Source organism: Pan paniscus, chromosome 9 (genome assembly GCF_029289425.2).
Source record: "Pan paniscus chromosome 9, NHGRI_mPanPan1-v2.0_pri, whole genome shotgun sequence".
Lineage (NCBI taxonomy): Eukaryota > Metazoa > Chordata > Mammalia > Primates > Hominidae > Pan > Pan paniscus.
The window spans coordinates 109,459,753-109,477,931 of record NC_073258.2 but is presented as its reverse complement, the minus strand read 5'-3'; the positions used below and the strand labels follow the sequence as shown (position 1 = coordinate 109,477,931).

General features: G+C 36.0%; 1 protein-coding gene across 1 annotated transcript in view; it reads right to left on the bottom strand.

The window, feature by feature from the left end:
• Positions 1-18,179, bottom strand: part of DDX10 (DEAD-box helicase 10) — a 276,613-nt gene that overhangs the window by 206,838 nt on the left and 51,596 nt on the right. Inside the window, exons 12-13 of the mRNA XM_008953727.4 lie at positions 16,093-16,181; positions 12,502-12,967 (exon numbers count right to left, since the gene is read on the bottom strand). Coding sequence (XP_008951975.4) covers positions 12,502-12,967; positions 16,093-16,181 — 555 coding nt within the window. The remainder of the gene's footprint in view (positions 1-12,501; positions 12,968-16,092; positions 16,182-18,179) is intronic.

Sequence of the window (18,179 nt, the reverse complement as noted above, 5' to 3'; positions counted from 1 at the left end):
TCTGTATGCTAATCTTACACTTATTTTATAAGTAAGTTTATACTTATACTTCACTTTCACTAAACAATAGGCATTTCTTAATATGCAGACATCCCTGTTCCCACTTAATTTACTGAAGTGCCACTGCTCTAACCAATCAACCTGCTAGCGCAAGGTTCAAAGAAGGTCTGAATTATCTTCACATTCCCCCTAGAGTGCCTAGCTCTCAGTGTTCAATAAACCAACTGGCAGCTTACACATATGCTCAGAGAACCAGTAAAGCTGGAATACTTTTTTTTTTTTAATGTTCTTGAAATACTTTATTTCAACAAAAGCAGTGAAGTAGCCATCATGGAGAAAATAACTTCAGGACTTTCTTACTATTTTCAAGTTTCATACTGTTTTCATTTCAAATTACCTATGGGGGAGGAGGAACAATAATATTTTCAATGCTTAAAACCTCTAAAGTTCATGATCCAGCAACAACAGAAGAGTGCCTTATACACCCTCCATGGTGACCACCTCTGATCATTCTATTTGAAATTGCAGCATGCCACCCACCTTCCCTGAACTCTATATCCCCCTTACGCTGCTTCATCTTGCCCCTACCACAGCACACATATTCATTTTTTGTCCATCCCACCCATTAATGCACAGGGAATACTGTTGGTTTTGCTAACAGCTCTCAATGCCTAGCACACAGCAGGTGTTCAAATATTTGCTGAATAAATTTTTCTAAAAACTTCATGAAGTCTTCACTTAATAAGCCGGCATTTCACCTAAAATGTACACTTTCATGGTAAAGAACAAAGCTTCGTATCAAAGCAAAAGTGATTTAATTCTAACTGTCACCAACAGATGGCACTAGCCTCAGATGTTGCCTTGGACTTGAAACCGTGTTTCAAAATATGCATTGAAAAGAACAAAGTCAAAACAAAAATTTGCTTGGACAATTTAAAAGTGTTGAAAAGAAATGTGAAAGTTGAATCCAGTGCCATCACAAAGACAGTCCTCCCATTAACAAGTTCAGGTACAGATACACACACTGCTTAGAGACTTAAAAAGTGGTCTTGTGAACAGCATTTCTGGAAACTAATCTGCCTATTAGCAGTGTTGTACAATTATATTTGTTAGAGCCATATAAACAAGCACTTGTTTATGAATTTGAAAACTCCTTATTTCTAATCATATAACAAGTTCAAAGGGCAATTCACATGACCTTCAAGAACAGCCTGTCCTATTTCACATTTCTTTCATTACCTGTATAACTACCTTAAAATAAAGATAAATACGGCCTGTAAAAGTAGCTGTTTAAACTTCAACCACAAAAGTAGATTTAAAAATTCAGTAGTTAGCAGATGTTATAAATATTGAATATTGTATAAAAGAAGGAGATAAAGGAAAACGACTCAATATTTGATATAATGATCCAGCATGTTACAGAATAAACATCAAGCCAAAACCAGCTTTAAGCTTTCCACTGAAAATTTACATCCTCAGGAAGTCATCTGCATACCAAACTCAAATAGGAAAAAAAATACATAAAGCAACTCAATATATGCATCTAAGCTTCATGTTACACAATAACAACTCCTTTTGAATTGGAACAAAGCTTAGATTACAAAAAAAGAATTAAGCACAGGATGCCAAAAAACAGAAAAGACCCCTATAAGACAAATGAGCATATATACCAAACTATTTCAGCTGGCAACATCTGAGATCATCCTACCATTGTTTCACTTCATGGTAGCAAAAATTCGGGGTACAGTAGTCTTGACTTTAGAGTTCTTCCTTCTGTTTAAGTCAACTGAACATTACATAAGGCCCCTGAACACAAATCACCAGGTATGGAAGAGATAAAAATTAAGAGTCATGTGGCTACATTATGAAATGTCAAGAAAAAGAAAAAAATACTAGCAAAATAGACCATTGGAATCCAGAGGTCAGTGGGTTGAAGAAGTAAGGGATGGCTTCAAAGAAGAGACAAGATAAGCACTGAATCTTGAAAGATGTGAAATGCTGGAGTGGGAAGAAAATAATCCAGGAAGGAATCCTTCACTGTTTAAGTGGAAACTGGGAAGAATGGTCTCGCAGGACAATAGGATAGGGGCTAGCTTACAAAACCCAACTGCAAGGGTGAACTTAAGGGTAGCATGGAAGGTAAACCACTTGAAAAAAATTACTAATTTGACCAAGGTTCACAGGAAGATGACTCAGAAGAACAGCGAGAACCAATTATGAAGCTTATCCCCCCGAGCCAAGAATGAGGTAATAAGAATCTGGGGGCAGAATGGCAGTGTAAGTGGGAAGTGAAAATGGAACACTAAAAGCCACCACTAAATGTAGAAATGACGGGAATCAAAGCAAGCACAATCATACCGAGGCATGTCAGAGGGGCCTAAGTACAGACTCCAGTGCTAGCGCTTCACTAACTATGCAACATTAGGCAAGGAAGTAAGTGAACCTGTCAAAGCCTGTGTCTGAACTTGTAACATGACAACAACACTACACAAGGCTGTGGTAAGAATTTAAATAAGTGAGATATGATAATCAAAGTGCATGGTAAGTTATAAAAAAATTGATAGATGTTAATCATTTTCCAGTACTTATTTTACAAATACTTAGTCTAAGTTCCTAAAAGTCACTAAGTACCTAACACAGTCCCTGGCATCCGTTAGGTAATTGCTGCTGAAAGGAGGGAAAAAGAGAGAAAGAGAAAAAGTGAAGAGACAAGAGGCAGAAACATCCTAGCTCCTACACAGGAGAATCTTGATTTGGAACTTGGAATCTTTTTATAAGAGTATACTTATAAGCTTCAAAGTTAGCTAATCTGTGTTTTAACACCAACAGTGAGTTCTTACAGTACTAAAAAAAGAAAAAGCTACTAAAAAAAAAAAAAGTAGGACTAAATCAATGTAAACAGGATCTGGAATCAACTCTAAGGTACAATGAATAATCTATGGGTATCATTCAAATCTTAATTAAAACTGACCTATGTTTACTTTTAAGAAAGCTTTAAAAGGACATTTGTTGAGCTAAAATGGAATCTACCCAGTCTCATTTCTAAAAAGGTTTAAACTGAAAAAGAAAAGAAAGCATATGCTTAGAGATTTCATTCTCACATTTAAGGAAATAAGTGTTCCAAAAATAAATTTTAATTTAATCATTTTAATTGTATGTTCATGCTCTTCTCTAACACTGTCTCCCTGGAGGTCAACTTTCTGAACACCCAACAAGACAATTAGCCAAAACAAGGTTCTTCCCTATGGTAGGAGGTCAACCAGCCATCTCTTACTGCCTTTGTGCCTGATCACTACACCTGCGCTCTCTCCTGCACATGTCTTATTGCTTCATCACTCGTGGCACTTCTCCACTGCTAAGAAAATCTTGTTGTCCTTCACTGCATCGATCTCGTCAAACAGAAAAGGATTGTGACAAGGCAGCATTCCAGAAGGCCTTGCTTGCACCTGGCACTCAGTACCTCTCGTCTCCATTTATGCCAAAGTCTAAAGGCAAACATTCATTTTATACTCCAAGTGTGTGCACACAATGAGTAGCCCAAAATTATTTACAATACGGTCAATTACACTGACATTACCCAATTACAGAAAGCAAACTACACACAAATAATGGTAGGCACGACAGCAGAGAAAGAAAATGTGACTTAGCATCACAAATAGGTTTAACTGTTAACTTCACCACTGTGACCTTGGACAAGTCACTTAAAAGCCTTCCTTTCCTCCTCCGAAATTTTAATAGCTACCTTTCTTGTCATAAGGAAAAATGAGAACTTATGCAGAAAGTGTTCAGTATATGGTAAAATGCCAAATAATTATGGTCTTAATTATAATGATATGATTATTAGACATATTCCATGAAATCTACAATCCAATGGGTTCCTACTGGCTCCAAGTTTCAATTTGGTTCTTGTACAAATCTCCTTTTTCCAGAGAGACAAGAAAGGAAAAAAAAGATAATCAAGATAAAGAGGATAAGTTATAAGTAACAAAGCCAGTTCACTTCTGTGTCTGGTATGGTGTCTACAAAGACAATTCTAAAACATGAGCAACAAAAATTTCAACAAAGTCAGCAGTGTCTGGAAAAGTGCTTAGTCTTCCCACAGGGAATATACTCATTTATATGTGCAAATGATAGTATTATTCCCATTTTATGTATGATTTGATTTTTCTATATCTCGTCTATCCTTAAAAATAGGTAATAAAGGAAAAAAGCAGCCTCCAGTGACTGATGGATGCATACAACACTAAAATATGAAATGCAAAAGTAAAGGATAAAATGGAAAGCCAGGATGGGTGCAGTGATTTATACCTATAATCCCAGAACTTTGGGAGGCTGAGGCAGGAGGATGGTTTGAGTCCAGCAATTCAAGATCACTTCAGCCTATAAGGTCGAGGCTGCAGCGAGCCATGATGACACCATTGCACTCCAATCTGGGTGACAGAGAGAGACTCGGTCTCAAAAAAAAAAAAAAAGAAACCCAATTGAGATCACGGTTGCAGGGTCACATTCAAAACCAATTGCTTAAAAACATGGAGAAGAATCAAAAGATATTAACACGAGTGAAAATAAGTATTAATTTTTAAAATTCAAAAGTAGGTAACAGGTGAAGTTAAGACTAGGTGAGGTAGTTCAAAAAAGGGCTGGGCATGGTGGCTCACACCTGTAATCCTAGCACTTTGAGAGGCTGAGGCAGGTGGATGACCTGAGGTCAGGAGTTTGAGACCAGCCTGGCCAACATGGTGAAACCCCGTCTCTACTAAAAATACAAAAATTAGCTGGGTGTGGTGGCAAGTGCCTGTAATCTCAGCTACTCGGGAGGCTGAGGCAGGATAATCACTTGAGCCTGGGAGGCAGAGGTTGCAGTGAGCCAAGATCGGCCACTGCACTCCAGCCTGGGTGACACAGCGAGACTCCGTCTCAAAAAAAAAAAAGAAAAGGCAATTAGCCTTTCTATTTCAACTGGAGAACCACGAACTTCAACTCTACTGTTTGTGCACAGTACTAGGGAATGTACAGGAAGAAACAGCAAAACATTCCTTGTTTAGCATCAAAAATCCTATCAACTGCCCCAAAATGTTCCTCATATTCAACAGACATGACGTAATACTTTAAATTTATTACAGTAAAAAAAAAAAACATGCAGGTACATGTGTACTTTAAAGATAGAACTTCTTACAGTATAATGCAAATGTAGTCTTAGTAAACAGAATTTTACAACACTATAATTAGATACTACCACTTACTATCCAAATTAAATTATAAAGCTCGGCCTACATAAGTATATCATTTAGAGTCAAGTAAGTTTTTTATGCTCACATTTATAGGAAGTTCAACAATACCTTTTGAACCACTGTAAGTCAATGAGGTGAACTTCACAAAATACAGGTTTTCCAAAAATAAACCCTACCTATGAGTTTTATATAACTCACAGCAAACAAAACCAAAGTGAAGGAATAAGAAATTCAGTTAATTCACTCCCTCATTCACAAAATATTTGTGAAATTTGCACTAGTCATTGTACCAGGCCCTGAAAACACACTGATCAGTAAGACAATATTTTCCTTTTGTTTGATAGCCCTGGATTATGTTTTCCCAGGAAGACAGCTCCCTACCACTGAGATGTGTGTTAGGGGAGCCCGAGTTGTCACTTTTCTACGAGCCTTTCAGTCATAAGGGAAAACCTGTCTAGGTCCTAGTGGCTGAGAAATCTCTAAGAGGTGAAGCTGAACCCAGAGCTACACATACAGCTAATCTTATCAAAATGTTTAGAAGTAAAGCAATCTGAAGGAAATTCAGGACCACAGAATTTACTGACTGAAATACATCCTATTGTTCACACCAAGAATAAGAGTGGAGAAGGACTATTGTTTTCCTGGTAAAATTATAATGGAGGCAGAAGAGCATCAGCCATGGAAGACAAGCTTTTACTCTGAATTGCCAAAGTGGAACTTCATGCCCACTTGAATTGATCCATTAGAACTAATGGATCCAGAATCCACGATCAGACAAAACTGTGATTGACAAGGGAAAAAAACAAACTTTAGAAGAATGTTTCCAGATGTTCAAAATGATTCATCAGCTTACTAGTAGTTGAAAAGGTATTCTAATGGTCACAAGAGATATCATTAAAGAATTTGCAGACCAAATCTCCTCTCTGGTGTACATTAATGATGTGCAGTGTGTTGTTCGTTTTAGAGACAGGGTCCCTCTCTGTTGCTCAGGCTGGAGTGTCGTGGCTTGCTGTAGCCCTGGACTTCTGGGCTCAAGTGGTCCTCCCACCTCAGAGGGATTACAGGTGTGGGCCACTATGCCTGGCCTGATGTATAGTATTAACAAGTGAGTTATTAAGTACAAAGTAGAAAATCCAGTCAGGCATCATATGTTTAATGGAGGAAAAAAAAAAAGGCCTGCAACAATTTCTTTTGTTCCTCGTTTCGTTTTTTTCACTCCGAGAAAAGGATATTTGCTCAGTCGAGCTGCACTGTCACAAGCAGAGGCTGCTCCCTGCATCAAAGACACTTGTGAGACGATGCCACTGAGTGGATGCAGAATCATATTTTCTGGTAGTTACTGAAATGTGGGTTATTCAATCACTCCTCAGGGACTGATAGTTTATCAGGCCAGGAGCAAGCTGTGATGTGGTAAAACCTCTCTGGATGGAGATGAGCAGATCTGAATATGGTCTGGAGGAATTTGTGACCCTCCTTCAATAAGAGCGGCATAAGGAGGTATTATGTAGTGTCACTGGGGCCCTCTTAGAACCCTGTCGATAACCCAAAGAGACCTAGGTCATCTTATGCCCTAATATGTGTAAGCTCGGTAATCATTTGGGGGTAAAATTTTTGAAACAATTACTGTAAAGTAAGTGTTTACATGAGATAAGGAGAAGATTCCTATCTTGCATTTTTGAACTGTAGAATCAGTTCCATGTTATGCTGGTGAGAGTAGTGAAAGTGAAGGAGAGAAGAAACCTGCCAATTAGTAGAACTCTTTAAACGGAGATTCAAAAAAAGGATATTAACCTAAGTATCCAACAGCAGGGGAATGGTTAAATAAAAGTTAATGGCATATTAGGCAACCATAAAAATATTTCCGAAGATACTTTAATGACATGGGGAAATATATATACCTAGGAGCATCTCACTTATTTAAAAATGGGTATATGAGCAGGGCACAGTGGCTTACTGCCTGTCAGCTCAGCACTTTGGTAGGCCAAGGTGAGAGGATCACTTGAGGCCAAGAGTTTGAGACCATCCTGGGGAACACAGAAAGAACCCACCTCTACAAAAAAATTTTTAAAAATTACCCAGGCATGGTAGCATACACCTGTAGTCCTAGCTACTCAGGAGGCTAGGGCAGAAGAATCGCTTGGGCCTGGGAGTTTGGGGGTACAGTGAGCCACGATCATGCCACTGCCTTCTAGCCTGCGTGACAGAGCGAGACCCTATTTCTATAAAAAAAAAAAAAAGAACAAACGTGTATGTACACTTAAAAAAACAAAGACAGTTGTTATCTCTAGGTGGTGAAATTACAGGTTATTTTTATTTTTATTTGTGATTTTCTGTGTTTTACTAGAGATTTTCCACCAAAAGTAAGCATTTTATAATCTGGGTAAAAGGGTGTTTTACAGGAAATTTTTCTCGAAACCACTCTTGCAGAGTCCCCCGCCCTGCCCCTCGAGAACAGAGCACTCAACCTTGGAAGAACATCATCTCTGGTGCCCTGGACGTGAGAAACACTAAGTCTGAGCAGGACTGAGAGGAAAGGAACCTAAGTTAGGAAAAGGGCTTGTTGTTGTTGTTTTCTTAGAATGAGCATTTAAATTTTTACAGCAATTTGCCAAAGTAATTTCATGTCTGTTGAATTTAAAAATAATTTTCAAATGGGCTTGTATACTGTGTGTGCTTTCTGGGTTTTTTTTTTCTTTTTTCATTTTTCTAGGACTTTTTTCCCCCAACTTAATAAAATTTGCATTTACTAAAATGTACCCATAAGGATCATGTTTTCACTCATCTTTAACCATGCCCTTGTCACAGCATAAAATGAAAATGTAGTTGTTCAAATAGGAACGCTAAAGTTGAAGGATGAAATAGTTGATGATCTCTTCACATGTATTTTCTGTGTGTCCTTTCTAGGAATGACTAAAAAGACTTAGTCATTCCTAAGTGAATGTGAATCTATACTTGAAAGTATAAAATGGTCCAAACAAGAAAACTTAGACACTGACGTTAGGTAAGGAGATTGTACCTTAGTAGTTAATATTTTTAAAAAAACAGAATGTGAATTTTTACTGTTTTGATCGTGGGTGTAATGGATTTTTTTAAATTAGCTATTAATTGATTTCTAAAATAGAAAATAAAATCAAGAACCCTACTGTTTAAAGTGAGAATACAATTCTGAATTTATTCATATGGCAATAAAATTCTGAGTATTTTTACTTGAGTAAAAAAAAAGACAACATTTCAAGGAATTTGGAATAAAGTAGAGAAGGCAGGGAAATGAACAACTGTGTGTGACAAGGGACACAAAGCAAAGTTAAAAGCCAGAGACAATAACTTTACTGTTTGAGGACATCTTACGAATCAACAGGAAAGAGACTAATATCATAACAGGGAAAAATATGTGTAAGCAATATATACACAAATTAAGAAAGAAATCATAACTTTCTAAATAACTGTTAATATTGATATAAATTATTAATATTCATATTGGAATCAAAAAGAGATTCAAACAATACAGACGCTAGTAGGGCAACGATCAACATGACCTCTATGCTGGCAAAACATATAAAAAGCTTTCAAAATGTGTCATATTCCCAGTCAAGTCATCGCAAAAAAAGAAAACTGCAAACCAATATCCCTCACAACAACAGAAAGATCCTTAACAAAAATATTAGCAAATAGAATCCTATAATATAAAGAAATCTTGCTTAAATGGAGTTTTTCAAAGGAATTTAAATTTGATTCAACATGTAGCAGGGGGAAGTCAATATACCATAATCAACAGGCTAAAAACCACCATGTCATCACCTTAATGTTTACAGAAAAAGCATCTGACACAAGTCACAATTCATTTTATCATAAAAACACTAAGCCAGCTAGGAATAGATGGAAGCTTCTCAAACTCATAGGCATTTACAAAAAAAACCTACAGCTAACATCAGATGTAATGGTAAAAGACTGAATGCTTCCCCCTCAGTAAGATCAGGAACAACAGAGCAATATCTACTCTCACCACTTCTATTCCACAGATCCTACTTGGTATAATCAAGCAAAAGAAAAAGAAACAAGAAAGAAATATATGGCCCACAGATGAAAAAGGAAGAAATGAAACCATCCTCATTCATAAACCTCATAATCAGTTACAAAAGAAAATCCCAAGAAACTCCCAAAAAGCCACAAGAACTAACAGGTCAGTTTAGAATGATCAGTCTACAAAAAACAAACTATTTCTATATACTGGCAACAAATAATTGGAAATTGAAATTTTAAAAATACCATTTATGATAGCATTAAAAATATCAAATAGTAAGAGATGACTCTAACAAAATATGTGCACATTACATGTGCTTAAAGTTATAAAGCAATGCTAAAAAGACACTAAAGAAGGCCTAAATAAAAAGGTATTGTTATGATGTCAATTCTCTCCAGTTAGATTTACAGATTCAATGCAACCTCAATGAAGTCATCAGCAAGCTTTTTATACGAAGTAACTAGCTGATTCAAAACCTTACATGAAAATGCCATGGTCCAAAAATAACCAAAGCAATTTTAAGAAAATATATATCAGTTGACAGACTCAAAGATCTGATTTAAGACTTAGTATAAAACTACACTAATCAAGATTGGTGTTATTGGTGAAAGGACAGACGTATCTTTGAAAGTCAACTGACTTTCAAAGAGTCAAGGTAATTCAATGGAAAAAGCATAGTTTTTTCCAAACAAATGGTACTGGATCAACTGGATACCCATATGCAAAAAAAAGTGTACCTTGACCCTTACTTAGCATTATATACAAAAATTAAGGTGAAGAGGATCCTAGCCCAAATTGTAAGTGCTAAAACTATAAAACCTCTGGATGAAAACATAGGAGAAAATCTGTGACTTTGGGTCAATCACAGATTTATCAGATACGACACATATATAAATTACCTAAAATGTGATAAATCAGACTTCAAAATTTAAGATACCTGCTCTTTGCCAGACACTCAAAATAAAAACAAGCCATAGATTGGGAGAAAGTATTAGCAAAATATATCTGATTAAGGATATGTATTCAGAATATATAAAGAACTCTTAGAACTTACTAAGGCAACACAATTTCAAAAGAGAGACAAAAGACTTGAAGACATTTCACCAAAGAAGATATATGAATGGCAAATAAGCACATGTAGAGACGTTCAGTCATTAGGGAAATGCAAATTAAAACTGCAGTAGGGTATCACTACATGCCTACTAGAATGGCTAAAATTAAAAGACTGACAATACCATGTGCTGACACGATGGGATGCAACTCGAACTCTATACACTGCTGGCAAGAACATAAATTGGAAGAGCTGATTTGGAAAACAACTGGGGAGTTTCTCAAAGTTAAATATACACTTAACATATGTTCCCAGTAACCCTATTCCTAGAAAATAACCCCACTCGTTTCCCCAAGAAATGAGAAAATTATCTACATAAAAATGTATATGTTTATAATGACTTTTGTCACAATCACCAAAAAATGGAAACAACCAATGCCAATTTAAAGCTTAAGAAAACCTACATCCATCCAATGAAATACTGACTCAGCAATTAAAAGGAACAAACTACTGATGCATGCAATAACATTAAGCTAAATGAAAGAAGCTAGACACAAAAGACTAAATACCGTATTATCCTATTCATATATCATTCTGAAAAATGCAACACTACAGGGGTAGAAATCAGATCAGTGGTTGCCAGAGGTTGAGTGAAGGGTAAAGCAATTGCAAAGGGAATAAGAAATGTTTTGGGGTGATGACGCTGTTCTATTCTTAATTGTGGTAATTACACAACACCATACATTTGCCAAAACTCAAACTGTATATATTAAAGAGTTAGATTGATTTAGATAACTGACATACAGTAAAACTTTTTTAAAAGTTTAAAAAGTTGTTTTGCTATATACATTTTTCAAATGCCAGATGAGCTATTAGTACCTAGACACATGTCCTACTTATGTGAACAATTCACGGTATTATAAAACTATATCATTCCTTCTCATCTTAATTTGATGCTTTGGTTATGTTCACGATTCTTAGAAAGTGATATACATAATAGTTAATACAGTGGCTAAATTATTTAAAAAGAAAATCTAACTTCTTGTATTTACTTTGCTGATAAAATGAGTCTTAACTACAGACTTAAAATGATCTAATTTGAAGCAGGATGAGACAGTACAGGATTATTGGACAAGAGCATAAATATTAAAGTCAGAACACCTATGTTCAAATTCCAGCTTTGCCATTTACTACTTGTGTGCCTCACTACAGTACTATATTGCTTCTGTGCCAGTTATTTTTTTTCCATCACCTGTATAATGAGATAGTAGTAACGACCTTTATTTCAAGCACTAAATGAGATAATGTTCAGAAAATGACTAACACATAACACATATTAAGTGTTCAATAAGTACATTTTCTAGGTAGTTTTTTTTAATTTTTAGTTACTTAAAGAAACACTCTTCTAAGTTTCACAGTCAAAATCTACTATGTATTTCCTACTGTGAGTCTTGAAATTTTATTCAACATTGTATAAAGAGTAAGAATCCAGCTTCATTTTTTATTCAATTCCCTTTTAAAAAGATGATCAAGAATAAAGGCATAGAAAGTAGGAGGGGGAATAAGGGAGAAGGGGAAACACATTTACTGTGCACCTACAAAAGCATCCTAGAAAACAAGTGCTTTATCTAAATGGATTATTTCTTTTGTTCCTCCTAGAAGATGGCTACGGAGAAACAAAGGATTTACATGAAAACTTTTCATAAACATTCATAAGTAGCCTTTAAAAAAGAACTGTTCAATTTCTATTTAAGACACTGGCTTGGTTCCCATAAACAAATGTCGCATTAAGAGTAAAACTTATATTTAAATAATTACAACTGTTCCTTATAATTTAATCAATCAGAAAGCAGTATCTTAAGAATTTTAACCAAGGATCCTCATGCCATAAACCAAAAAACTTCATTGCCTTCCTTTCAGACATAATCAGGACTTTGGCAACTTTTAAAACACAGCATCAGAAAACCAGTAAATAAGATTAAAGTTGTTAACCTCTTAGAGCTCCCAAAGTTATGAAAAATATGAAAATTCATTGGCACTTATTCTGTGTTTAAGTATGGGGGAAAGGAGGAAGAGTTCATTGCAAAGAAACCCAGTCTAAGTTTCTTAGTTTTCACTTTCCCTCAGTCCCCAGAAGGCAACAATAAGCACATAGTAAGACAATGTAATAGAAGACCCTCCACTGGGAGTAAACTTACCTGTAATGTTTTCTCGTCTTTAAGGTCCAATCCAAACACATTGTGCCGCTTCACCTTCAAGAAATCAGCGTCTTCTTCCTCCTCATCTCTGTCCAAGAACTGTGTAGGAACTTCCTTGATCTTCTGTGCCTCACTGGTGTTAGGAAGAGATGGAGCTTGAGATCCTTTTGCTTTTGCCAGTTTCTCTTCCATTTCTTCTTCATCGTCTTCTTCTTCTTCCTGTTCTTCATTACCAGTATCATTATCCTGTCTGTGCTCTGTCCCTTCGAGTCTTTTTCCACCTTTTTGAAGGATGGACATTTTCTCATTGAAGTAGGCTCTAAATTCTTCCACTTCGTCATTGGTGAGGGAGGGAGCCCTTGGCTCAATTACTTTATCGGCTTGGCTCATTACCAATTCTTTGGTGGGTTGTTTCTGCATTTTCTGAAGAAATCTTATGCGTGGTGCCACAGCAAGACCAAGAGACCTTAAATATGGAAAAACGTGAAAACAGTCATCTCAACACTGATGATATGTTTATAGGTGTCATAGAAGAGTTTCTCAAGAGCAGAGATTCCTAGAGCTTTTTTAAAGAAAATGTTCCTGTGAGATACAACTCAATACTAACAGGTTAGCTGATCCAAAAAGTAAGGCAAAATACACTCAACACCTGTCAGAAAACATTTTAGACACTATTTTTTCTTTAAGAGGGTAACATGGAATAAGATAAAGAGCACTGGACTAGAAACAAGATAACAGTTCAAGTACTAGACCTGCCAATTTCCAATTCAACCCTCTCAGCTTCAGCTTCCTTATAACATGGGGATGACAGTACCTGCCAGGCCTAACTCACAGTTGCTGTAAGGATCCAATTAACTAACTACATGAGAGTACCTCATAAAATGTTAAGTACTAAATAAACCAGAGAAGACATGACCATGAAAGGACAACACAGTTCTCTACAGAGAAAGAACTGGAATGTGGTCCCCATCTCCCTTCCTGAAAGAGAATATGGCACAATCATTGCTATAAAAATGGATTTTATAAACCAAACACCAAAAAAAGAAATTAAAAAATATTGTTTTCTCCATCAATGATCAATATTCAATTTATTATCATGTCATTCCCAGCTTGCATCAAAGCTAATAGCTTCATTAAGTTCTCAATGATCGACGGGAAATAAAATCTTAGATTTTATCAAGGATTGCTCTGAATAAACAGTAACATCATAACATGGACCCACTGCTCTTTTCCTATCTGACATGGTTCAAAGAAACTGAGAGATGTAATGCTGAGAAGCATGGATTCAGAAATAAGACTGCTGGGGTTCAAAATCTGGCTGCCACTTACTAGCTGTGAGATCTTACGAATATGATTTAATCTTTCCATACCGGAGCTTTCCCATTTGCAAAACGGGATGCTAAGAGTACCTACCTCACAGGGTTGTTGTAAGAATAAATTAGTTGACAGATGTAATGCTGTTAAAACTAGTGCCTGGCATATAGGGAACTAATGAGAACTTGATGTCATCACCATCACCACTGTTAGGGTTAGGATCACAAACTCATCCAGAGAATTTCACTCAATGTATTGCACTTACATTTTTATGTCTCTCTCAGCTACCAAAACTGAGTTTATTGAAGGCAGCAGTACATCTTATACATCTACAATTTAACATCTAGTACAATGACCTGCACATATTAGGTATTCAAAACATGTTTCTTTAGTAAAATTTTACAACCTTTAATATATCTTACATACACAGCACTGCTTTAGGTATCAAAGACTTCTAAAGGAAATTACATACCTCAAGGAAACAACACAGCTAAATATCTAAAAAAATTAAAATACCAAACTCAACTATACTAAAATTTGTTCTCAACGTTAATTTTCTGCCTTCTCTAAGCATCACAAAAAGCAAAAGTCATCAACTACCAATAGATAAAATTTACTGGAATCTATTGCAACAAATGGTCCCCTAAATATGGCCTACAGTGTTAAAGACCTGTGCCTTTCCTATCTGCTAATATCAAGGTAGGTCAAATCAGAAAACCATGATAAAAATTAACAGGGAGCCAAAAGTCCGCTAATAACCTAAGCCATGGATCATATTCAGAAATAATAAAACTAGGAACTGGTATATAAACATATGAGCAAACAACGACATGTTATCCATGGCATATGGCTTTTCATCTATCACTTAAATGGAAAGTCAGCAGCCCTACACTGCTATAAAGCAATTTAAAAGGTTCAAAAATGTAATAACTGACATATTACCTGTTATGGTAAACATACAATCTAACAGAGAATAGAAAACGGCAGCTCACTTAGATATATGTTGTAGTTAGACTCAGTTTAAAGGTAAAGGCACTCAAATTCCTAAGAGCAAGCCAAACATACAGACCTTGCCTTGTAATCACATATTTCACCATAGTCTGGGAAATTTCATGCTGATATTCAAAGTATGATTATCTCAAAGGTGCTTCTATAAGATTGTGCCAATGTTTTTACCACTCCCACAGGTAAGAGCCCACTGAAGAATAAACATTCCTTCTTTATAGGTCAAAAGGTTTAAAAAAGAAAACAAAACAAAACAAAAAAACCCAGCCAGGCACAGTGGCTCACACCTGTAATGCCAGCACTTTGGAAGGCTGAGGCGGGGGGATCACTTGAGCCCAGGAGTTTGAAACCAGCCTGGGCAACATGGCGAAACCCTGTCTCTACAAAAATTACAAAAAAACTAACCAGCCATGGTAGCATGCACCTGTAGTCCCAGCTACTCAGGAGGCTGAGATGAGAGGATCACCTAAGCCTGGGAGGTCAAGGATGCAGTGAGCCATGATCACACCACTGCACTATGGCCTGGGTGACAGAGTAAGACCCTGTCTCCTCCCCACAAAAAAATCCCTCAAATACTAAGCCAAAACAAAACCAGCCATTCTGTTTCATACAATAGTAACCTCAGTTACTAAAAAGGAGCATCTTGCCATAGTAACTATGAGTACCTGTAAGAAACACAAAGACAGGAGGAATATTCAGGCAGTAAGCAATTGAGGAAAACAACCTAACATAAGAAGAATCAGCAAAGAGACTCACATTCAAAGCATAAAATGTCTATGGTAATCCAGCCAAGGGTTTCAGAGAACGAGAAAACTATAGACACTTAAAGATTTCAAAGAATGCTTATTGGTTGCTCTCTGTCTCCTTTAAGATCAAACTATAGGAAATGGCCAATGTCACTTTAAGGAATTTATACTTACAAATAATAAACTGCTCCCTGATTAACAAGAACTGAACACTGAACTAATTTTCTGCCAAGTTAATTTCATCTTTTCCACTGAGAATCTTTAACAGATTCTTTTAACGTAAGGCAGAGTGGCTTAAACTAAGAATCTCAGAGAACCAGGTTTCAAACAAATTCTCTCTGGCCAGGTGTGGTGGCTTACGCCTGTAATCCTAACACTTCAGGAAGTTGAGGTGGGTGGATTGCCGGAGCACAGGAGTTTGAGACAGCCTGGGCAACATAGCAAGACCCCATCTCTAAATTAATTAATTAATTAATTCCCTCTAACCTTGAGGATTCACTATTACAACTATATTATGAATACTTACAGGGCATATTCAGGTATAGGTAACTTGCTCACATCAAATACTTCTTTATCCTTCATCAGATATACAGATCGTACATAGGAGACGAAACACTGTAAATTAAGAGGTTGAAAAGTACAATATAATAGAAATTAAAAATGAGTTTAGACCAAAATATAAGAAAATTAGCCAATGGGATAAATTCAATAGTACTGAAAAACCACGAAATAGTTCAGTATATCTCCATTCCATGCACACATGAAAACCTACCTTTTAGAACTGTAATATTAGAAAAAAACTTTGCATTTGGTTTCAAGCCAACCTAACCCAGAATATCTTCTTTCCAAAAGGCTACTCTAAAAGTCAGTATAATTCCATTACAATAAGGTACACCATGGGGAAAATATAGGCTTTGGAATAATATAGATTTGGAATCTATTCAAAGCTTAAACTCTTACTCACTGAGCAAATTTCTTCTTTCTCTACATGTCAGTATCCTCATCTATCAAAAAAGGGATACATTACCTTCTACTTAGAGTATTATGAGAATAAAATTAGAAGAATTCATGTAGATACCTAGCATATTTTCTGGAATATAGTAACAATAAATGCTAGTTATTGATAATATTTTGTATTATTGTATCAAAAGATAAGGTTTTCAATTAAATAAAATTTTACATATTGAGATTTAATAAAACCATTTCAGGAAAAACTTTATTGCTAAAGCTTTTCTTTTTTATGATTTCAAGTAATTCATCATTAACTTGGAATATTTTGTTTCTGTTATAAAAAAAAAAAACTATCTTCATACTAGAATTACACAAACCAGAATATAAACAGGGTCCTGATCCTTTATCAGTTTGTCAAATAAACAGATAACAAAACTCATCTAGGTAATTTTTTAAGTTGACTTTTGTAAAGTATATTTAGTTCCTGTTTGCATACTTCCTAAACTTCATGTTTTATCTAGCTTTACACTAATCCTTTCTACCCAACTAATCTCCAAACCATTTTCTGTCTCCATAGGCATAAAAAACAATGAATGGCACCAGTTTAAAAATAATTTTTTCCCCTACAATCATCCACAAGCAATCACCTCAGTTGCTTATCACTTTTGTTCTATCCAGATTATAATCAAAACCTAGAAAATCACTTCTATGAAACTAGATAGCTTGCTGCTGCTGGCAACACAGTTAGCCATTCTGCTAAACCATGCGTGACAACCAATAAATCACATCATTTATTTCAACATACTTTTCTATAATCAGTGTTCTGGAAGGCTCATCCGTTGTATGCACAAACCAGTGAAAAAACATCTTTCCAATGTTTCATATTTTCTGATAGATAACTGAATGACCTCCTAGGCATGCAGTAAGTCATGACATACCAAAATTAATCTAATATTTTTAAATGTGTGTACTACTTCCAAAGCTCCTAGATTTCAACTGCAAGTTTGAAGGATGTTTGCTAGAAAAAAAAGTACATGTTTGCATGCCTATTCATTTTTAAGAAAAATGAATATTAACAATTTGTTCAAAGATCCTTTAATGAAAAGGTTCTCAGGTAAAGTGTGCTTATAGAAGTCCAACTTGGTATAGCTTACCATTTGATGCTCTCATATTTTGGAATTAATTTCTCCTGATATAACACAGTAGAAAGCTAGACCTGGAGTTCAGTCTCAGGTCTTCCACTTAATAACTATGTTACCCTAGACAATTTTTTTTTTTTTTTTTTTTTTGAGACAGAGCCTCACTCTGTAGGCCAGCTGCAGTGCAATGGCACAATCTTGGCTCACTATAACCTCTGCTTCCAGGGTTCAAGCAATTCTCATGCCTCAGCCACCCAAGTAGCTGGCATTACAGGCATGCACCACCACACCCAGGTAATTTTTTTGTCATTGTTTTTAGTAGAGACAGGGTTTCACCCTGTTGGCCTGGTTGGTCTCAAACTCCTAGCCTCAAGTGATCCACCCACCTCAGCCTCCCAAAGTGCTGGGATTATAGGCATGAGCCACCCCAACCAGCCATCCAAGACATTTTTTAATTTTCAAGCTAGCATTTATCCATTTGTACAGTCAAATCAATACCACCTACCTCACTGGTTGTCTGGAA